The sequence below is a fragment of the Falco peregrinus genome, chromosome W (genome assembly GCF_023634155.1).
Source record: "Falco peregrinus isolate bFalPer1 chromosome W, bFalPer1.pri, whole genome shotgun sequence".
Classification (NCBI taxonomy): domain Eukaryota; kingdom Metazoa; phylum Chordata; class Aves; order Falconiformes; family Falconidae; genus Falco; species Falco peregrinus.
Genome location: NC_073743.1, coordinates 27,526,526 through 27,550,799, shown reverse-complemented (window position 1 = coordinate 27,550,799; position 24,274 = coordinate 27,526,526). Strand labels below are relative to the sequence as shown.

At 44.2% G+C, this 24,274-nt stretch overlaps 1 protein-coding gene across 8 annotated transcripts in view; it reads left to right on the top strand.

Annotated features, from left to right (window-relative positions):
- Nucleotides 1–24,274, top strand: part of LOC129782557 (protein FAM219A-like) — a 164,416-nt gene that overhangs the window by 39,837 nt on the left and 100,305 nt on the right. Inside the window, exon 3 of one of the 8 annotated variants that reach the window (XM_055792742.1) lies at nucleotides 18,143–18,225. The exons of the other annotated variants lie outside the window; for them this stretch is intronic. Within the exon in view, the coding sequence (XP_055648717.1) occupies nucleotides 18,193–18,225 (33 nt within the window). The 5' untranslated portion in view covers nucleotides 18,143–18,192. The remainder of the gene's footprint in view (nucleotides 1–18,142; nucleotides 18,226–24,274) is intronic. 8 annotated transcript variants of the gene reach the window in all.

Sequence of the window (24,274 nt, the reverse complement as noted above, 5' to 3'; positions counted from 1 at the left end):
TATTTGTAAAGCAGAAATATAATTGGTTAGTAGTCTCTAAGCGCGCGCGGTTCTCACACCCCTAATTATCATGACTAAAATAAGCATTCTATCCATGTAGCTAATTGTGTTGCTGTGCTTCAGCCTTGTAGTTTGTTACTCCCTATATTCCCATACCGGTCCCTATCTTTCTTGGCCCTGCACCTGCTTTCCCAGCAGCTGTATCTTGTTACAGCCACGGCCTGTTGGCACAACATAATTACTTGGTCTCAGGATTCAAGAATAGCTCAAGGCTACCTTTCTTGTTAACTTCAGCACAGCAACTTCAGTACAGTTCTGATTACAGGCCTATTCTAATACCAGGCCTGGATTGTGCAGATCTTCAGAGATTCTAAGGCCACGCTTCTGCAGCCATTCTTCTACAGTTCCCCCTTTTTTCTTTTGCACAAGCCAGGCCTGATTGGTTATGTTAAAAACTACTCTCTTTAAACAAATAAAACACAGCTAAAAACTAAAAGCATTACAATAATGATTATAACAAAGCGTATTCCTTCCATCAATAACGTCTTTAACCAACCTGTTATGCCCAATCCTCTCAACCATTCATCAAAGGGATTATCATCAGCAAGAATATGCTTCATGTTTCCCTGCAGTTGTGACAACTTCTTGTGCATAGATATGGAATGATCGGAAAGGTTCACACAACACATCCCTTCAAAATCCTCACAACCGTGTCCATGTGCTAATAACAAAAAATCTACTGCAGCTCTATTTTGTAATGTAGCATGCCTAACACTATCTACGTCAAGCGATAACGAACTTAAAATCTGCGATGTAAGATTAAATTGTTTCTCTCCCCAACACGCTAATCTTTGTATATTCTTAGCGTTTAATGCAGTCATTGCTCCTGGCATAAATATGGAGGCTAAGACATTTGTTGTTACAGGCTGCAGATCGACTCGGTCATTACATGTTTCATCAACGGTGTGCAGTGCCCTTCGTGATCTATGAAATTGTGGAGTCATTTTCAATAAGTCCTTCATACGTGGAGCAAAGAAAGTTAAACGCCCTAAATAACATGGTCCACTGACAAGATTCAAAGGAATCCCTGGCCATGCTCTATCTCCACATATCAAAAAGACTCCCGGTGGCAACTGATAGCCCCCTGATATATTTACATGTAGGCCTCCAGTTTTCAATTCACCCCTAATGTAGTAAAAATGGCTGCAGAAGCATGGCCTTAGAATCTCTGAAGATCTGCACAATCCAGGCCTGGTATTAGAATAGGCCTGTAATCAGAACTGTACTGAAGTTGCTGTGCTGAAGTTAACAAGAAAGGTAGCCTTGAGCTATTCTTGAATCCTGAGACCAAGTAATTATGTTGTGCCAACAGGCCGTGGCTGTAACAAGATACAGCTGCTGGGAAAGCAGGTGCAGGGCCAAGAAAGATAGGGAGCGGTATGGGAAAATAGGGAGTAACAAACTACAAGGCTGAAGCACAGCAACACAATTAGCTACATGGATAGAATGCTTATTTTAGTCATGATAGTTAGGGGTGTGAGAACCGCGCGTGCTTAGAGACTACTAACCAATTATATTTTTGCTTTACGAATATGCATGTGTGTCGGTTCTATATAAGTAGTGTTAGAAACTAATAAAGTTGAGCAAGATGCATAACTCATATTGAGCATCTTCTTGACTCCGGCGAACCCTTCTTCCAACACCCAAATAGGTGAACCGGTTAGATTTTGAAACCTTGTATAAAACTCCCATTCACCTTGTCGTGCTAGCCACAATCGTCACGGTTCACCAAACCAAATTACTCCAGTGCCATTCACAGGTTGAAGTGGTGATAGCGTGTCGTTGTATTCTGGCATTCCCATTGCAGTTACGTTAACGTATTTAATGGGCACAATGCTACCCAATAGGTCTGTGATAAACGCAGTCATGATTCATGTCAAAAATAGAATGTACTGTGATAAGTGTAATTGTTGTACCCTGGACCCTCAGATTAAAAGTCTGATGCTCTACTGACTGAGCTATCCAGGCATAAAAGACGCTGCTTTTAGGACTCAGGTGTGTGCGTGGTGGAACCAATTGAGTTCTGCGCGCACCCAGCGCTGTCCTTGCTTATTGTTTCTCAACTTAAATTGATTGAACCCAAAATAAAATTGTTTTAATTGTTATCGTTTATAACAGGTCTAACTCATGCAATGGTAAATGATATGGTCGATTTAAATTCTCAATAACCGTTTTCTGCCACGCTGCATTACACATAGAAGGCCAAACAAATTGCCCATTTGGACTCATACATGTACCATTCTGACTGGAAGTCAGATCCACTGTTTTAACATTCCAAAACCCATCAAAATTTGTTTAATTCTCTTGCAGGGGAATACCAATTAAACAAGTTCTAAAGGGGTTGTCTGCCTGTTGCAGACTTAAACAAAAGACTGTTATTCCCATGATATTTGCCCATGTCACCCATATGTTTGTCCTAGGCAAGATGTCAAAAATACTTTGGCCAACGGGTAAAAGAATTCATCAAGACCGTAAACCAAGTCCACCACTTAAACATGTTTAGTCCTACAATTTCCACCTTTTTTTTTTTTTTTTTCTTCACATTCCACCCCACAAATCTGTGCTTTCACAGATTCTGATGATGTATGCTGTCGCCAATCAGCATGGTATTACACTAGTCGTATGCTTTCTCTTGCTTCATGCCCGGTTACTAATCAAACACATACACTCTTTACACCATTGACATTTCAGCTTTGGCTTACAGAACCGTTTTACCCCACATAGCATACATTGGCACAATACCCGCGGGTTACATCCCTTACAACATAGACAGTTTATTCCGTCTGCTTGCTCTGAGTCTTCTCTTCCGTCTTCTGGTCTTGACATACAGGTCGCACAAACTTGCTAGGGACCCATATAGGTCCTTTATCTGTGGAGATACAAAAATAACCTCTACCGATAAATAACACCTGATTAGGTCCTTCCCATAGGCCTGAGGTCATATTTTTATACAGAACATTCAAACCAGGAGCTGTAGTTGTTTAGTTCCCTCGTGCTGTTTGGTGATGTATAACAACAGGTGGTCCCTTTCTACCCTCCATAAGGGAGAGATAGTTTAAGGTAAACAACACCTTAGTCAACCCTTTAGTTACGTCTGTGTCCTGCGATACTTTCTGTCTCTGAAGATAATCCTTCAGGGTACGGTTTGCCCTTTCAACAACTGCTTTCAGTTCTAAGGTTTGAAGGTTGTCCCATGGTTCACCAGTGGTCACGTGTTTCTGCCACTGATTATCGGATTGCCAAACACACGCAGCCTTCTTCATCTTTCGTCCTGCATCTGTAAATACCGTTGGCCCTTCAGCTGGTCTTTTTGAGGATAACGGTCTCGCAATCCACTGATAATGTTCTAACATCTTCCAGAGAGGCCCTTTTGGCCGGTTGTTGTGTGCAACACCTGTATAGCCCATCAAGGCTTCCTGTATGGCTGTTGAATGTCTCAGGAGCCACTCATAATCATCACCATGGACTGGAATACTGATATCTGCCGGTTCAGTCCCATCAATTTCAACAATCCTGTCTCTTCCTTTTCTCACCAAGGCCGCTACTGCTTCAGGGCGACTTAAAATATGATGTCTGGGTTGCAATGGCAAAAACAACCACTCTAAAATGATCGCTGTATTTTCCCCCTTTTTCTTTTGCCATTGCAAAATCAGGGCAAAAGGTGAAGTGGCAACATTACAAACCAAAAAGGATAACAGATGATTTGCCATTCGGTGACCACACCAGCCAGTCTGAATCTTGCGGGACACAACTTTCAGGGCAGCCCGCTGTTCTGGTGAACAAGTTCGGGGACTGTTGGCTTCGGTGCCATGCAACCAGGATCGGAACGGTTGCAAATCATCGTTAGTGAGTCTCTTTGTGTGTCATCAGGGTGTAAGGGAATCGTGAAAAAGACGGAACAGTCTTTCAAGTCTATCACTACAATTTGCCAAATCTGAGGGATCATCATAAAAGGTGGAAGAGGAGGTTGCAACACTCCCATCACTAAAATCTGATCATTAACCTTCCATAAATCGTGTCCCAGTTATGTGCATCACGATTATTAATCAGTACTGGACAAGCTAACGAGCTGGTCACCTGCCAATCGTCCTCCAAAATAGCATCACGAACAATACCAGACCAATGCTGTAGAATTGGATCTTTTCTCGAGTTCAGCATCGGTGGGGTAGTTGGGCTAACTGGAGGAACTACAGGTATTGAAGTAGTAGGCAGGTTCATTTTAACTCGCTTTACCAGGTTTCTTAATTTATCTATTACCTCCTGTAAGGATTTCTCTGTACTGTTATCACAAGGCTTTTCCCCGCCTTCCTCCTCAAATTCGTCAGATGATGTTTCAGGACGACAAGGATACGTCATCGCACGGCGCTTCTGCCCGCCCTGACGTGATTGGTGCAGCAGGACTCGCTACCCCGCCCTCCTGGGGAGGCTCAGCAGCCTCTTCGGGTTCGGCTCAGTTACAGCAGGCTCCCGAGGAGTAACTTTTGGTTTGTCCGTTGTCTTATCTAAAAGCTCCGGCACTGTTGAACATGCAGGGGCGGACATACCCTTCATAGGAATAGTATGCCCAACTCCGAAAAGTGTAGCCAAGAGAGAAGGCTTAGGTGAATCACCCTTCTGCTCCACCGGCTTTTCTACAACATCTCTCCCCAAGGCTTCTATAGCTGCCGCTACTTTTTTTTTTTTTTTTTTTCCGCTTTCATAGTTTCCAGAGTGTTAACTATCGACCGCCACCCCAGAGGCAATTTCCCAGTTCTCTCCATTCCGCAATACTAATCAATAACGCGGGCTCGGGTTTCTTATTCTTTTTTCGTGCCCAGCGAACTAAGGTCTCCACTTTTGTCTCTTTAACGCCCTCCCCTCTCCCAAGGAGGATGCCAGTTAACAGTTTAATTGCCGCGTCTAATTCCATCATTCCATCGCGGTCTTCTCAGAGCTCTCCCCTTTCACAGAAAGGATATCAGCGCGGGGAAGCCCTGCCGCGATTTACTTGTCGCGGCCTTACGTAGTGCCCCCCCCCTTCCTCTCACAGAGAGGAATTTAGCGTAGAGTCCTGCCGCGATTTACTCTACATGGTCTTACCACCAGCGGGGGTGCGATCTGCAGCTCTACACCGAACTCTGGACTCCACTTTTCACCAGCAGCTGGGGGGATCCGTGGCGGTGGGTGGTCGGGCGAGCGGGGGGAGCCGCGGGGCACTGACGGCATGCTGGTGGGGTGCGGGGAACTGTGCTGGTGTAAGAAGCAATCTGGCTAGCGAAGTACAGTCACTGGGTGTCATGATTTCAGAGTCAAACAAATAATTCAGCAGGTGCTTGGCTGGTTCTGATTGTAAATCATATTGTGTAACAGTTTGTCGTAGGTGCTGCATAAACTTCCAATCAAAAGGTTTCCATGCTGCGGCTGCTGAACCATCTGGTAAAGTGGTGGTCCACACCAGACATGCAACAGCAGAAGCAGCCTGCCACTCTCCCTCCAATATAGCGTCTCATATAACCCCAGACTAACGACTTTGGGAAGCGGCATGGTGGAGGATAACGCCTTCCTGGGTCAGGACCCGAAGATCACGACCGGCAGTAGGCAGATGGCATTCGTTCAATTGCTGCTGCAAGCGGTTTAGGGTCCAGTCGGAGGGTTTTGTTCGGGGACGGGGGATCGGGGCAGCTGGGGTGGGTTCATTTTCTTTATCGGACTCTGCGCTTTCATTCAGAGGCGCTCTCGGACCCGCACTTGTACCCTCTTCCTCATCTAGCACGGGGGGCGGCTCTCGGTAGCTTTCAGGTCGGCGTGGAGCACCTGTTGCGGCGGCACCCTCCGGAGATGGTGTCGGCTGTAATAGCTCTGTCGCAGATTTTTTAATAGGCACAATTATGCCTTTTGCAGACGGAGCGCCTTGACCAAATAATCGGGTAGACTCCGACTCGGTTTCCCTACCAAGGAGGTCTGAAGCAGCCATAGCCATTTTTTTCTCCGCAACCATTGATCGTAAATGGTTCACGACCTCCCGCCAGGTAGTCCCCAAGTCCTTGGCCGACTTGCTGCCACTAAGGGTCGCATCACAAAGGGAATCCCCGATCTCTCGCCACTCAGTCACACTAAACATCAATTGCGGGTCTTTTAGGTGTCCTTTTTCATTCGTCCACCTACAGAGATCATGGAGCTTCTTTGTGCTCACGCTAGCCTCTCGCTTAGCAAGAATATCAGATAATAGCGTGAGTGCCGCCTCCCTTTCCATTATCGAGGGAAAAACGGTCTTACCGGTGCGGATCCGTGCAGGAGCTCACTGCCGGATTCAGACGTCTTTACTCCTTACGGATGCCTTCCTGCTCAAACTCCTCTCAGCGACTCTCAATTCGCAAAGCCGACCCTCGCAATGCAAAGGCAGAGTTTTTCCAGCTTTCCCGTGGTTCGGGCGCCAATTGTTGGAAGAAGGGTTCACCGGAGTCAAGAAGATGCTCAATATGAGTTATGCATCTTGCTCAACTTTATTAGTTTCTAACACTACTTATATAGAACCGATACACATGCATATTCGTAAAGCAGAAATATAATTGGTTAGTAGTCTCTAAACACGCACGGTTCTCACACCCCTAACTATCATGACTAAAATAAGCATTCTATCCATGTAGCTAATTGTGTTGCTGTGCTTCAGCCTTGTAGTTTGTTACTCCCTATATTCCCATACCGGTCCCTATCTTTCTTGGCCCTGCACCTGCTTTCCCAGCAGCTGTATCTTGTTACAGCCACGGCCTGTTGGCACAACATAATTACTTGGTCTCAGGATTCAAGAATAGCTCAAGGCTACCTTTCTTGTTAACTTCAGCACAGCAACTTCAGTACAGTTCTGATTACAGGCCTATTCTAATACCAGGCCTGGATTGTGCAGATCTTCAGAGATTCTAAGGCCATGCTTCTGCAGCCATTCTTCTACAGCATAAGGGGGATCCCCCAGCGGGTCTTTCCACTTTATTCGAATATGTTACCTGTTGCCAGGAACTGCTAGCGTCCACAAAGGACTAACACTATCAGTTTACGGAAGAACACTCTTTATTAATATAAAATCCTGACAAATTAAGGTTCGTGATTGCCATTGATAGAGACTGTCTGCAAAAACAAGCTTGAAGTGATATACAACCAAACTATAATCACTAATAACAGCTAGCGTGAGTTAGCTATTAAGCATGCATAAGACAAAGTTCTTACCCAATAGGCGTCCCTATGGGGGGAGAAGACAGGTTCAGCCCGCCGACTGATCCCAGGAGTTATGATGGAATCTTCCCCTCTCGTCTCCCCTCATCTCTCCACTTTTTATACTTCATAGTATATTGCGTATTCATTCATCATACACAGGATTGGTTACAAGTTTCTTGCTTCCAATGCAAATTAGTATGCATCCTCAGATAGTACTACTGAAGTTCTCTAACAACTACGCATGCTCCTCAAGCATGGTTTTGCCTTCTTTTGGGGCCGCTATTTGAGTTGGAGGTCATTGTCTCCCGCTACCACAATTACCTTTGTCCTATTTTCAACTAATTTTCTGTTGATGTCAGTGGATTGCAACACCTTATCAGCCTGTTTCCTCTTATAGCTAGAACTTCCCTCACTTGAAGGCTTCTTTCTGCATAACGTAGATAACGGTGTTCTTTTCACTCTCTGTTCTGTGTTTCTCATCCTCCCTAAGGCTGACTACCTTGATTAGGAGTCCCTTCATTCATAACAACTTTAGAGAGTGAGTCAGCTTGACCTAGCTCTGTGAACACTGAATCAGAGTGTGGTAATCCAGGAGTTTAGACAATTCCCCTCCTCTGGACTTATTTCAGTCCAGGACTAGTCCATTTCCATCACATTTAGGTGGCGCTTGAGTGACTCTAGTCATACATATTGTTGTTGCTAACTGGTATCACATGCCCAGTGAGGTGTAGTGTTACCTTGGAGGCAGGTAACTTTGACATGGGAGGTGTGCGTTAGTATTACAATGAGATTATTTCATCTGAGGAAAGTCATTTTGCCACAATGGTTGACTCAGCCACAGACATCTCATGGATTCTTCATGCGACAACTGCTATGCAGCTTATCAGCTGTGTGGTGCCATCAAGTTCCCATTCCTGCAGGGAGCACAACAGAGCCTGGCCATGGTGTCTCCACTCCGCTCCATCCTCTGTCACGCCTATCAGCATGTGCTGAGCTGGCAGGGTGTGTTGCTTAGGGAACTGTGGTGATGTAGATTCCGTGCATGCCAACCATCCTGAAAGTGATAGCTGTATTTTACCCTAAAAAATCTTTCTGTAATACTACGCTTCTATTAGGACCCAATTTTTCTCTAATTCCCTCCCTCAAGGTGATTTTCCCACAGTAGTCAAATCTTTTCCAAAGTCAGAGTTTCTGAAACCTTGGTAGACACAAACATGCCACCAAAACCTGCTGGGATGGAGGGAGCTTTTCCAGGAAACATTAAATGTAACACTTGGGTATATGCATTGGGCGTACACTTTTTGCTGCGGCTGACGACTGCAGTGGTCCTCTGAGCACCAAATTCTTTTTCTAAACAAATCAGCATTAATTTACCTCCCGCTTCAGAATTTGTAGGGGAGAGGCCTCTGCCTTCTGCTAGACCCTTCTTTTCCTGCCCCCGTAAAGTGGGTTGCACAGCCAAGGGCAGCTCCTTCACAGTACAGGTATAGGAATCAACATATCAGAGACCAAAAGCAATTGCAGCATAAAAAAATACCTTGCTTGCTTTGAGCAATGCCCAGCTTTTTTGGCCACCTTATTTTAAATGGCACTTTGAGAAATTCTTGTCAATACATTCATGGGGACATATGTAGCTCATTTAATCACTGAAAGCATTAATGACTCTGGGTTTGGGACAGCTGCTTATTTTGCAGTGCACTTCTCAACACCTGCTTGTCAGCAGAACAGAATTCCGAAGCAGAGAGGGTTGTTTTTCCTACAAATATTTGAGGCTGCATGTTGGTTTTATCACCTCTATAGATAAGCTGTACTGCTTCCTGCTGCTGGAAGAGAGCAACATTCTGGTTAGGTATATATGCTTGTCCTGTACTAATCTGAACAAGATAAATTTCTGCACCCTGGAGACAAGTGGCAAGGCTTCAGAGATGTCTGATTAGTTGTCAGCCTGTTCTCTGGTATGCTTCAACTTTCCCTCTACCAAGCTACTGCTTATAGAGGTCCTGTGTGAAAGAGACAGTTAAGCAGAGAAACAGTCTTATATCCAAGTTTAAAGAAAGTTTCTTGGAATATTACTGCAGAAGTAGGGAATGTAGTGGTTACTACATGCACTCTTTTAGCTTTAGTTGCTTTCCTGGAAGTCACAGACTACAAGAGCTGTAAAGCTCTGAGCAGCTGCAAAATATCCATGGCAGGGAGCAGGTGGTAGGAGATTAAACATTTGGGGACTTAACAGTGCATAAAGAAAAGATAGGAAGAGATAGAGGGAGATGCTTGGGGGTTTAGTGGAAGGGAAATTGCAGAGACAGGTGCAGAAACATTTTGCTGGAGAAATCTAGTTTGATATTATTGCTTATTGTTGCAATCTCAACCATTGATGTCTGTCAGGTGGTAACAGATAACAATATGGAACTTGCCAGGCATTTCACTGGCTAACATAGCTGGGTTTGATTTTCAATATGTAATCAGCTATTTTAAAGATTCCACACAAATATTTAATTCAGAATCAACCTGTGTGAAAGAAACTTGCTACTGTATAAATAAAACATTCAGAAGAACATGATATCAACATTTTGCTGTCAAACTAGTGAACTGGAAAAGTTTCTATCTGAACACTTGGTGCCTAGGTTTATGTGCAAAGCCCCAGCTTCTCTGGTAATCATCTTTTCAGGGGCATGAAAAAGATTTTTCAGGTTATTAAACTGAAATAGTTGAATAATTTCACAGGTGAGAAATCAATTGGGAGTTGGAAAAAGGGAAAAAAGCTTACTTGTCTTCAAGCTGTGAAAGATGTCTGAAGCAGAGACCTGTTCTGAAATCTTGTTGGACCTGTGGTCAGAAATTTGATCAATTTTGCAACATACTGATTCAAAATGTGCATTTATAATCTTAGGTGTGCAGTGCTTTTAAGACTTTCTATTGCTTTTTAAAAGTTGGATTTGTGCACTTGACCTCCAATTTCTATTCAAATATAGTTTTAGCAGAAGAGTGGGAATTTGCGGGGAAGGAAATCAGATTAATTTATCATGACACCAGAGACTGGATAAACATAACAATGGTGATTACTTTGGCCAGGCAAAAGTCATAGCAAAAATAGTTACTATTTTTAGTAGTAACTAAAAATGTTCCCTACTCAGGGGAGCAGCCTGTTACTTTTTTAGAAGGAAATTAGAAGGGTTGATTTTTAGAGAAAAAAATCTGACTATTGATCAGTGTAATTAACAACTGGCAGAGTAGCAACTCATAAGGTACAAAGTATGTTAATGAAGGGTGAACTTTGACCACATGGTAGTAGAGCACTTTGGATTAGGACTGTATGAGATGATTCAGAAAGGCCCCTCTGAGCATCATGTTTTGTTAACTTTCATTTTGTTTTTGAGGCTGTAAACTTACTCCTTCCACCCTGTGCTTTGACTTCTCTGTTCCTGGTTCTTTGATGTATCTCCTGTTGTCCCCAGTAGCCCAATGTTCCTCTGTATATTGATTGGGTTTTTTGGTTTGTTCTTTTGGTTTTGGGGTTGTGTGGGTTTTTTGGGTGTGTGGTGGGGTCTTCTTTTGGGTTGTCTTTTTTTTTTTTTTTTCCAATTTAAATGATAGATTGCAATTTCCTTCAGGCAGAAGATGATGGGGAAAAAAACATTCTAAGCAACAGATTAAGACTCTGTGAAAGCCTCAGTTACAATAATGCTGGCTTTTCCCTCTCCCACACAGATTTAGACTGAATCAAAGCTGTGTTTGGGAGAAGAACCATATTGGAGAAACCTCCACTAGTGTTTCAGACCCTTTAAATGAATTAGCTGCCCATCACATCATAACAGAGTATAGCCACTCAGGTCCTGCTGTGCCTAGTTCTCATTAGCAGAGTTCCTTCTTTTGTATGGATGGACTTGCTTCAACAATTAAGTCAAAAATTAATTCCTCTGCAGCTCTGATGTTCTGGGGCAAAGTGCAATGACTATGCCCTTGACAAAGTCATTGATTTTGGTAGCATGTGTGCATCCTACAGGAGAGTGGTTCCTTGGTAGCCTGGCTTTGAGAGTAGTCCCTCTTCAGGCCCCTCATCTGGTGTGTGCAGGAACAGGCATGACTAGCAGCCTACCAGCCAGATTCATTGCAAACCATCTGGTTCTCACAGCAGTGGTGGGTAATGATCTCAGTGTGTTTCACACCCTGGGAACTTTGTGCAAACATGTTCTGTTATGGTTTAACCCCAGCCAGCAACCAAGTACCACACAGATGCTCGCTCACTCCTCCTCCCCCCCCCCCCCCCCCCCCCCCCCCAGTGGGATGGGGAGGAGAATCAGGAAAAAGCTAAAACTCGTGGGTTGAGATAAGAACAATTTAATAATTAACATGAAATATTATGATAAATATTATTATTATGATGATATTAATAGTGATGAAAAGGAGAGAGAGGAATAAAATCCCAAAGGAAAAAAAAACAACAAAACAAGTGATGCACAATACAATTGCTCACCACCCACTGACTGAGGCCCAGCCAGTCCCCAAGAAGCGATCAGCCTGCCCCACCCCCCAGTTTATATACTCAGCATGACGTTCTATGGTACGGAATATCCCTTTGGCTAGTTCAGGTCAGCTGTCCTGGTGGTGTCCCCTCCCAATTTCTTGTGCCCCTCCAGCCTTCTCACTGGCAGGGCCTGAGAAACTGAAAAGTCCTTAACTTAGTATAAACATTACCTAGCAACAACTAAAAACATCAGTGTAATATCAACATTATTCTCATACTAAACCCAAGACAGCATTGTACCAGATACTGAGAAGAGAATAACTCTCCTGACCCGCGAGCGGCGGGGAATAACACGCAGCCGACTCAGTATGAGTGATAAAGCATGATTCAATTTATTAGCCCGAATAGCTCTTATTTATACAGTGTATCTAATTATGCATACTCAGCAGTCTATGATTGGCTAGAATCACTACCTACTCATTTACATGGTCCTCCTACTTGCGGTTAGCTAGCTTAAGGAACTTCTTTATCTTTACTGCACATACTTCCTTGGAGTTGTTTGTGAAACTTGTTAAGGTCGCGGTGTCCTTGCAATTCTGCAGCCATCGGCATAGCTGGCAATTTCAGCTGAGGCCTAGTCTTGATAGCACACCGGTTAGATTTGGCTCTGCTCGTACAAATGCCCTAATGATCTGTGACCCTTCTCATCCAGCCATTCTTCAACAATTCCCCCTTTTTCTTTTTGTATGAGCAGGGCCTGATTCACAACACGATCTAAGCTTTTACGCATACATGACAATAAGCAAGAAAATATTACTACTACTACTATGATTGCAATCATGATAAGCATAGCACTTTGCAAAAAGCTCTTTATCCATCCTGACAAACCAAACCAATTTGTAAAACCTTCAAGACCAAAGAATCCCTTGTCTTGCTGGATTTTATCAGCATGGTTGATTAATTCTTTTATTTGTCCGTGGATGGAATTAGAACAATCTTCTAAATCCATACAGCAGAGCCCTTCAAATTCTTCACACCCGTGCACGTGGGCTAAAAGCAAAAAGTCTATTGCCATGCGATTTTGTAAGACAGCATGCTGAGTCTGAGCTAAATCATCTGCTAGTTCTCCTAAAACTCTACTAGTCAAATTTGCTTGTTTAGTTACCCAACTAGACAGTTCTTTTAGGTTAGAGCGTGCTTTACCAGCAGCCAAGCCTGGAAAAAATATTGAAGCAGCAATGAATTCCCCATAATTCCATAATTTTACGTTATCATCACAGTCCTTTTTTGATTGGACCGTTGTATCTCTTTTCCAGCGTGTGGGATGAGTTTTATTGGGGTGATGCTAGATGGGGTAGTGCTAGACTTAAACGACCAATTGTACATGGGCCACCAATAGGTCGGAAAGGAATTCCATTCCATGCTCTATTACCACAAATAAGAAACAATCCGGTTGGCAATTTCCTTGGGAAGGTGGTAGCAGGTGTTAGACCCTGATAGGTTTTTGTGTCCCTTTTCTTGCTTGCTATTTGCTGTTGCTGTAGGTGCCCCTATGCTGCGGTTCTAAGTTCCGATTCTTCACATCCTGTTTACATACCTGACAATTTGTGGCTGTCTTAAAGGTACACGGCTAAGTCTCTGAAGTCAACTAACTTATCTGCAGACCCACTGCAGACCCCAACAATTCCCCCTTTTTGTTTTTTGAACAGCTTGTACCAGGTTTGCCATGTTCTGCAGGGCCCTTGCAAACATGACGGCAGCCAAGGTAATAGCAAACAAACAATACTGCCAATTGAGTGAATGGATGCCAAAAAGGCTGACATTTTCTCAGATTTTGGTAACATGTTGCTGCAATGGGGCGCCTAAAATCCACCCAGCACATACTATCAAAATCCTCACAGCCATGTTCTTGAGCCAACAACAAAAACCAATAGTTGCTCTGTTTTGTATATAATGGTGGCAAATTTGACTCACATTCTTAACTGCCTAACAAACAAGGTATCGACATTCAAAGTGCAAACAATATTGACTTCTTTTGGGTTAACATTATACAGAGGTAATCAATTATCGAAAATATCAAGAATTTCAGTAAGATTCTTCATTCCCCGCCTACATTCACTTTTTTGCAACAATGTCTGCAAGTCAGTTTCAAGGAAGGGCACACCAAACAAGGACTGGTTCAGTAAGGAGGCCACACATTAGTTGTTGGGTTGATTGGCGGCAGCAGCGCTCCCACGATCCGGCACGCTAAGCTCAGGCCGCACACAGCGAGCAGGTATCCATCGCAGACCTTCATCTGTAGAAACACAAGCATAACCTCTCCCCCAAGTTAACAATTCATGCGGTCCTGACCAATGCCCGGTACGAGGGTTTTTCATGCGTACTAAGACACCTTCATGCTTTCTCTAGTCGTGCCTCTGGGGTCATTCCCTTCATTTCCCACCCGCCCTCCCTTTTTTTTTTTTTTTTTTTTTTTTTTTAAGTTAGTGCCACTTTATTAATAGATTCACACCAATTTCTGCCCCCAGCTAAAAATACACATGCTATGCAGACTTTGTTATTTTAAAGGTGATAGGTTAAAACTACTCGTTCACAGACTTCCATCTCATCCTAGTTTCTACTCATACTCCCCCAAAGTTATTTAACTCTTTGCTGCAGGATCTCAGCTACACATCATTCAAAGCAAGGCCAAAACTGCACATTATCAATGTCAAAACAACCCACTGTCTCTGTTCCGTACAATTCTACAATTCCTTTTTTTTTTTTTTTTTTAACAGCAAAATACATTTCAACCACTGTAATACAGTAAATTATAGACAGGCTTTCTGCGTGACAGAACACAGTCACCCTGTACTGCAAAACAGTTTTTTGCAAGTCCTGTACTACTTTCCAAGCAAATGGTGTATGAACGTGAGGATTACCAGCAGCCGCATCTCCCAGTACAATAGGATATGCATGCGGTGCATCGGTGGAAGGAGTAGGAAGATCAAGGAGTGGTCCGCCTATCAGTTCTGCTAAATCCCAGTTCCCGTCTCTTAATGCCCCATCTCTTACAGCCTGCCAAAATCGGCGAGGGTCACGCGTCATTACTTGTAGCACTGGAAACTGGATTTTTACCAACTCCAACTTTTTCATTGTCTGTGACTGATAACGTTGTTGTAGCTGAACCCAAATCCGGGTTTTCGGAATTTCCATCCTGCGCAGGCAGGGCTGGAGCCGAGGGGGCGGGGTGGGGCGGAGCCGAGGGGGGAAGGCGTGTGGGCTGGCACAAATGTTGGGGGGAGTCAGGGGGGCTGGGATCGGTCCACCGAGGCTTCTGCTTGTCGTCCTCGGAATCGGTATCAAGTATAAGTTGATGCAGTTGGAGAGATTTAGGGGATTCAGGCATTGGGGAGTGGCGTCTGCTAAGGGGCACAGACTCTCCCCCTCCCCCATCCCCTCATCCTCTTGTCTGTACTCCGGAGGGGGATACAGGGTAGGTTTGAACGATGTACCCTCATTCGCATTTTGCTGACTTTTTAAGCCCCCACTTGCATTTTGCTGACTTTTTAAGCTCCCACTCGCGTCTTGCGGAGTCTGCAAGCCCCCAGTCGCATTTTGCTGATTTGGCAAGCCCCCAATCCCAGTTTGCTGATTTTGCAAGCCCCCATTTGCGTCTTGCGGATTCTTGAAGCCCCCTACAACATGTCTAAGCAGTCCCCAGGTAAGCAAAAACCCCGACGCCTCTTTGTCCCCTTTTTCCAGAGCTTCTGACACTGTTGATCCTAAATTGTCCCAGGTCCACACACTAAGAGCAGTCGCGGGGGACATTTCCACTCCATGTGTTTTGGCCCACAATAACATATCTTTTAACCGAAGCCCATCTAAAGTAATTCCATGCTTCTCTAATACTAATTTCCACATTGATAGCACCATGGTATCTTCTTTAGATAACTTACTCCCCATGCTGTCCCTGGTGGCTCACCTTACCAGGGAGAAGCGTCACCTTCTCCCGGGATCTTGCAGCCGCTCGCTGCGCTACTCCGCTTCACCAGGCTCTGCCTCCCCAGCAACCCGCTGGTCACAGTTTCAGGATCTGCTCCTGACACCCCTTACCGGGGTCAGATCGGCACAGTCTCAGGGTCTCTTTTTGAAACCCTTTACTGGGATCACATCGGCACGTCGGGGTCACCAAATGTGGTGACGCAAGTCGAGGCAAACTTAAAAGAAACACTATGTCTGCGTGGCTGGGTTCGGACAAAATGGCCCCTTTATTGTTTATACAAACTATTTATATATCTTAGACAGTGCAGGTGTTAGACCCTGATAGGTTTTTGTGTCCTTCTTCTTGCTTGCTATTTGCTGTTGCTGTAGGTGCCCCTATGCTGCGGTTCTAAGTTCCGATTCTTCACATCCTGTTTACATACCTGACAATTTGTGGCCGTCTTAAAGGTACACGGCTAAGTCTTTGAAGTCAACTAACTTGCCTGCAGACCCGCTCCAGACCCCAACACAGGTGTACACTCAGTGTTGGCTACATTGCTCTGCTTCAAATGTTTGCAAATACTGCTGAAGTAGAAGCATAAAAACTAAATAAAGACAGGGTAGATATGCACGAGCTATCCTGTGATTAAACATAAGACAATCTTAATATCATTCTTCATATATGATATTTATCCTAGTGGCTGTGCAAACTGGGTGAAGTGCAGATTACAATTAAATTGTTGACCTATCTGGTATAGATGAACCACATCAGTTCTTTTGGGTGTTTTCTGGCCATGACCCTGTTTCTGTTTCTGTGACCCTGTTCTGTTGGGCTTAGGCCACCTCTGTGTGCTGTCTTGGGATCACCCCACATCACACCCCTCAACTAAAAACTATGGTTCTGCAGGCACTTTACGCAAGCTCTTGTAATGATGCCCAGTTTCCAGACATGATACTGATCATATGGTCCTGTAACTTAGATTGAAAATGTTGCTTTGGACGTAAAGTAGTTACAAGATGGGGTTTTACTTCAACAACTGTAGAGACATAGAAGAGTTTAAATGGAAATGTAACCAGTTTAAAGTAAATTGAAAGCCTCCACGTTTTGTCAGGTTAGAGCACAGGTTACAGGTAGGGTAGAGGCTGGCTGCTTCATAAGAAGTGAGATGTCTCACCCAGGAATTATCTCAACAGGAGACCCACTTCAAGACTAATGGGCTCTCATCTATGGGCAATAAGCTACTTATTGGTGAAAATAAAAGGTATGGGAATAAGGAGAGGGAGATGGTAAGAGCAAAAGAAGGTATGTGAAAGTGCAGTAAAGAGCAAAGGAACCTAAAATCATGTCCTGACATAGCTGCACTTAGCTCACAGGTTAATTGTTATGATTTGTGTCATTAGTACGTTATGTGATTATACATCATGATGAGCCAGGAATCTGCTGCCTCTTTTGAAGGTCATAACAACATACTTAGATATCTTGTGTTTGTAAAACATGACAGCATCAGTTTAGATAGATCTGTATGCAGTAAAGTATGCTGAAGATATGCCCAGGGGTTAGTCTATATGTACATGAGCTTTTTAAAACATGATTTAAAACATAAAACACAGCTCTCTGAGCTGTGGTGCTGGGGGCAAGGACCTAATGAGTCTGCTTTAATACAGCTCTAACATACGTATTGGGTAGTGGTTGGAAAGACAGCCTAGCCTGTCTTTCAAGGTTTAAGCAGCACTTTCTGAAAATGCCTTCAATTAACAGCTAACAAGAAGATTGCTTTGGTGCTTCTCTTGTTATCTTGTATAGCCAGATAATGAGAACGATCACCCAGAGAGACTCCAATTTCTTTACCATTTTTTTATTTCTTTGGGAGGCTTCTGGATATTTGAGCCAGTAACATTCCTGATTTGTGCCTTCATAAGTGAAGTGCTTGAGTTCAGCTTCAAGCTATCATTGCTCTTAAGATTTACATTTCAGATAGCTTTTTCCAGCAGCGCAGATGTTGCAAACCTTAAATTAATGCACAAAGCTGCTTCTACCCTGCAAAAGATGGAACTAATAGGTAAGGAAAACAGTATCGCTTTCCCATGCTTGTCTCCTTAATGATAATGGAATTTAAAATATCTACAAAGGGCTGTTTCAGCTAAATATCTCATGTCCACTGGTATTTGAAAAGAGAATAATGAGCTAAAAGTGTTTCTGTGCCCACCTGCAGTGTTAGTTGAAAGCTGTGAAGACAAAGAGGTAGAACCAGGCTCAAGGGACCTTTCTTACAGAAACTTTGTGAACCATCTCTCCTCTATCTGAATGTATTATCTAAGCCATCTTCATTAAGCTAAAAGGCTTCAATGGTAATGAGAAGTTGTCTTAATGGCTTTCCCTTGTATTAATTGTATAGGCAACTTACAAACCAAATTAAAACTCTTCCAGATGACTCAGTTCTTACATTTTGTTGACTCTTTTTCTAGTCTCCGCTTTTCCATATACAGTGCACGTAGCAGAAGAAACAGACAGAAACATGGACCTAGCCTCCAAGTTTACAACTGAGAAGGTACCTTAGGAGGAAAGTTGTACACTTTTTTATTATTATTATTATTTATTTTTTTTTATTTAAGATCACATGTTGCTCTTCCCTTTTTTATTGTGATCTCCTTATATAAATGAGACTCATAAGGAGAAGAAATTGTCAAATGAAACAGACTGGTAGAGAGGTGACTCTTCACATTGATTGGGCAGGGATGTGTAACATAATTGAAACATTGGGGAGCTCTGTCTGAATTGCAGTAGTTTGGATGATAATGAGAAAGGAGTAAGCTCCTGAAAAAATTAACTGAGCAAAGAGCATGCAGCCGTTCACAAGGCAATTCTGGAAAAATGTTTTGCTGGAAAAGGAAGATGGTAGGATGAAGAAACAAGCCTGTATACTAAACCCAACCTTTAAAATGTCTGGGGAACAGTCTGGCCTGTGAGACTTGTGATTTATGTAATTTCCTGCTTAATATCAAATGCTTGCAGGAAGGGACCACTTTTTAGGACCGTAACATAATCCTGGAACTGCAGCTCCTGATCACTTTTTTTTTTTTTTCCCTTGCAGTGTAGTTTGAAGTGTAATATTGGTACTTATTGCTTTCTGGTGCATGCTATCAAATGTATTCAGTAGAAGTGCATTTATGAAAATGCTCTTATCACAGGGGACAGAAACCTGGAGGAAGACTCAGCTCTCCTGCTCTTCTGTTGAGCAGCTTCACCTCTTGATCTCAGTTTTCCCAACTATAAAATATCTGTGCAAAACCACTTTGAAAGATGAAAAGGAGGATAGAAAAGCTGAGACACTGGTAAAAGAACTTAGCGTCACTGCAGGGAACACAAAGTCATCTGTGCAGTGTGGTGACAGAGACAAAAAGGCAAACAAAAGTTCAGGGAGATGAAAATGCAGACAAAAAGCTGTGAAGCCATTCTAGATCAATAGTACATTGCCTGGGACATTGCCTGTGTTTCTGATCACTCATCCTAAAAAGGATATTATGTAATCAGGAAGAGTTTGGGGGTCTGTAACAAGGAAGAGAGAGACAGTGAAAATACTGAGATTATTTCTTCTTGAAGAAGCAAATAGTAGGAGGCATGCTAGGAGGAGGAAAATAAACAAGGAGCTAGGGGGGGGAAAAAAAAAAAAAAAAAGAGAGAGAGAAAGGGTTAGATACCCAAAACTCCTACTTCAGAACACAAGATTTTAAGAACTTGGTGAGACTGAAAGACACCAATCCCAAAGCTGAGTTAGCGGGGTGAGGGGGAGAGGCTGGGATATGAATCCATTCCTTACAGCTTATGGACCCACTGGCACAAGACACCAGTCAATGGATAAGGAGGATGCCCAAATCTACACCAGAGTAAAAATAAACAGTCTGAGAAGGAATAGATGTTCATGTTTCAGCATCTCTGGCAGCCCCCTAATTACTGGAACTTAAAAGGGAATTTTCCCAAGCACCAGGTCATCCCAAAAGAGATTTCTTAACCTTGTTTGGGGTGAATGAATGGAGGGCTTTGGTAAGATCTAGGTAAAGATCAGGGCTGCTGCTCTGGTTTGTTATAATAGTTCCTTTGCTCTTACTTCAATGAGTCCTCCTGCTCTCCCAGCTCTCGGTGGAGAACAGCTGTACTGGCAGTGGGATGACACTGGCAAGGAACCCAGCAGTTGCAAACGGTTGCAAGACATGCCGGTGCACCAGGAGAGAAGGATAGGCCTACCACTACAGAAAGACATGGCAGAGCCACACACAAGATGAAAAAAGGCATAAAACCAAAATTCCCTCTGATGACCAAGTCGGTCATTTTGTGGGCTGCTCCATGGCATTTGGCATGACAGATAGTGTCTGAGCACTTCACAAAGTCCTTGTTCATCTCTGTAGTGTTCCTGCTAGGTCAGGGGATGGATTAGACAGCGTCACCAGATTCCCTTCCCTCTCCCTCATTATCTTGTGGCTGGATAGATGAGGGCTTGAGACAGAGACTGATTAAAGCCAAAATATCATTTGGGGGTTTCAGTGTAATGTACATATCACCTGATGTTTTTATTCCCCCCCCCCCCCCCAATTTGTAGCTTTTCACTCACTCAAAGCGCAGCTCCTGCACACTTTGGTAGCATTTGTAAGCACTCAGCATATCATGCTCCAGAGCTGTGATCCAGGAGCCCAGCAAAGGAGGGAGACCTTATTAGCGACCCTTTGTGGGAAATCTGGTTTTAGAGACTTGGCACATTTCACATAAGAGTGTAAAGGTCTCAGTTCTCGGGGACAGTCCCACATTGTATAACCACAAGACAAGATCATCTTTACTCCTGTGCACTATGCTCCCCTGTTCCCTACGTGACTTGCAACTTCTGCAAGAAATCACGTACTTGGGCTTCTGTTCCTTCATTGCATAACCCTGATTCATATCCAGCACAGGTCCACGCTGGCCCCTGAATTACCAAGAAAAAGGGTTTACATGAGTATATCATTAAAGACTGTTTTGTAGCACATAGATTGAAGGGGCTCAAATTAGGCTGCAGTAGCTGTATTTGAGAGCTTGGCAAACCAGCCCTACTGTTTTTTTACTAATGTCAGTTCCCTGCAGTTTTAACAGAGGGAAACTGACTATAAAGAAACCCCAGCATGGCCTGGCACAGCAGCATCAGCATGGTTCAGGAGCACACAACTCTGTGCCACCAGGCTTAGCTATGTTCAGGCCACAGAGAGAGTTAGGTTCCTAAATCCCATTCATTTCTCTTCATTGCAAGGCAGCTTCTGGAGCTTCACTCAAAAGTAGTCTGGGACCAGCTGTGGAAGTAACAGCAACAGTCAGTTATCTTTTGTGTGCACAAGCCCTGGAAGAGCACAGAGATGCATTGTATCACAGATGTCCAACAGCGGTGTCCTCTAGTGCTTTTAACCCTGACTGCCTTTCACTCTCCCTGTCCTGTCTCTTCCTTGTCTTCTTGGATCTGTTCTTCTAGGAACATCCTTCAGCCATTCCCATTTCCCCTCCTAGCTACCCATCCAGTCCGTTTCCCCCATCCCCTTCTCCAAGCAGCTCTAGTCCTCCTGGCAGACCCTACCAATCTCCTGCCCTCATCAGCCTCAGCCTTGAACTGCAGTTGCTGAGAGGGAAGGCTCAGGGTGACAAGACCTGTGTGTTACCAGCATCCCACCCCAACAAAAAAAAAAAGTGTGTATATATATTTATTTTTTTTTAAATCAGGCTGAGGGAAATGTCCAGAGTGCAAAATTTCATCCCAAATAGTAGATACTTGGCAATTGAAAAAACCTGTCAAAATGCAAAGATTTTGACAGTCATGCTCAGCGAGCAAAGCAGGCAAACCCCTCCATGGCTTGCAGCAGTCCTTCCAGCAAGGCCTTCTGGAGTCCCAGCACAGGGCTTTGGGGCAGGTCCACGTCTCCACAGCAGAAGGAGCAGCAGCCCAGATGGAGCTAAACAAAGGCCAAGAGCCAGCAAGCATGTGCCCGAGCCTGTCCCAGAGAGTACTGATGCTGCAGTCATCCTTTCATCTCCCTTCACAGCTCAACCAGGGACCTGATTTGGCTTTTTGCGTGTGCAATGAGCCCCCTCGACCTCTTGTGCCCACCTTGTGCAGGGCTTCCTCCACTGCTCCACGATCTGCTGTGGCTCCTCTAAGAGGGCCAGATAACTTGATTTCAGCTGATAAAGGGGCTGTCTTCAAAGGAGAAGGGAGGCAGAAGCCATCTGTTCTGGCCTGATATCTCTTTCTGGTGCTGTCAACAGGAGGCTGAGGATACGAGCTGGAGCCAGATGGAGACCAGCTCTATCACAGGTGTCATGGTTTAACCCCAGCCAGCAACCAAGTACTATACAGCTACTCGCTCCCTCCCCCATTCACCCAGAGGGATTGGGGGGGGGAGGGGGGGAATTGGTGTCACAGCACTATCAAAACTAGCCAGCTGCAACAAGGCTTTTACCATCCCATACCAGGTTAACTTCAATAAGTAGCTCCTGTACCTCACCCCAGCACAGCCACCAATCCCCCACAAGGTTTCAAAAGTTCATCTACCGTCCACACTGCTTCTTCATCCTCTTCAGGCCAGGCCACCCTACTTCCTGCCTCTCCTGTATCCAGGGCTTTTCTCTCTCTCCTCCCTCTGCTTCTTCCAGATACCCCTTAGAGCTATTTAACTACTTAGCAGGAACCAGCCACAGCTGCACATTATCCACATCAGCCAACCCGCTGCCCCTGAAGCCAGCCCACAGCTGTATATTATCACTGTTAATTAACCTGCCTTCATTCCTCTATAATTCCTCACCAAATTGGAAAGGAATGTAACACTTGAGGGTTGAGATAAGAACAATTTAATAATTGAAATAGAATAAAAATGAAAGAACAATAATGATAATAACAGTTATAATAAGGGGGGGACGATGACAACGATGAATAAAATCCAAAGGGAAAGGAAGAAAGAAAACAAGTGATGCACAATACAACCGCTCACCACCTGCTGACCGATGCCCAGCCAGTCCCTGAGCAACAATTGGCAGGCCCGGGCAACCTCCCCCCAAGCTTATATGCCAAGCATGACGTCCCATGGTATGGAATACCTCTTTGGCTGGTTCAGGTCAGCTGACCTGGCTGTGTCCCCTCCCAGTTTCTTGTGCCCCTCCAGCCTTCTTGCTGGCAAGGCCTGAGAAACTGAAAAGTCCTTGACTTAGTATAAACATTACCCAGCAAGAACTAAAAACATCAGTGTGCTATCAACATTGTTCTCATATCAGAGCCAAAACGCAGTGCTGTACTAGCTACTAAGAAGAAAATTAACTCCATCTCAGCTGAAACCAGGACAGCAGGGAACACGGATGGGAAACAAATTCTCCTTTACAAATGTTCTCCTCGTGCTGTTAAATAGTGTCTGTTTGCCTTTATTTCAAACAGCTTCTGCCAAGCCCAGTTTACCTCAATATTTAAGGTATGCTCTGGTCTTTGATCAGTCTGCTGTGCTATGTGAAAGATAACAGTGCTAAATATCTTCAGATGCTCATGAGGGACAGCCGGGAATGTGGCTGGCATTTTGTGTGCTGCTGACTTTAAGCTCAACGTGGTAAAACACTAACCATGCTTATTATTCCCATCTGCATCATCAGGCAGTGTTGTGGCTGTCTGACACCTTGCTGAGCTGAGCCCCAGCAGGTGGTGGCATGGGGCTGGCAGGCTCTCTAGGCCCTTTGCAGTGCATAAACTGCAGTGCTACAACTGAGGGAACTGGGAGCAAGCTTTGCAAATAGGGGAGAAGATGAGAACTGCTACTTCTGGGAATAAAAATAGTTTTTTCTTTAAGAACCTCAGTTTTGCACTTTTTTTTTTTTTTTACATGATTGGGAGGGGAAGAAGTGTCCCTGCCCTTCAGAGACAGAATAATTTATAAGCCACATTTATAAAAATTGGTAATTTCCCGTTGTCAGCTTCTGTGCCTTCATCTCAACTTCCCTGATTAGTCACATAATGAGGATATTTCAAATACAAATGTGTCAGGGGAGAATGGGAGCCACACAGTGCTTAATCAGGGGAGAATGGGAGCCACACAGTGCTTAATCAGAGGAGAATCTGTATCCCCCTGAATGCTAATTAGTCATGGAGACACAGATGTGGGGGATGGGGGCAATGTGAGCTCTTATTTTAGAAACTGAAATGATTTGTGCCTTCACAATTTCTCGTGCAGGGTTGGAAAGCCGCACCAAGGTAGAGAGCAACTTGAGATCTTTTGCATCCCTGCCTCTCAGACATGTTTGCTGTGCTGCTGCTCCTGCTGCTGTTTGCAGGGTTATTTCTGTCACAAGCTTGGCTGAACAGAAACTCTCTCCTTATAAATATGGAAATCTGATGACTGAGCTCTCCGTGTCTTGGGACAAGTTCAAAGCATTGTGCTAAAGAGAAAAGGGCTGCTGAGCACTCATCTTGGCAGCTTTGTTTACTAGTGGAGAAAAATCAGTAAGGTTTTAATGCTGGGATCCACCTTTGCAGGATGGGCAAGTGACCTCTCAAGCCATGCTCAGGGTAACACGCTGATGACTTTGAACTGGTGTCCAAGCCTGAGCAT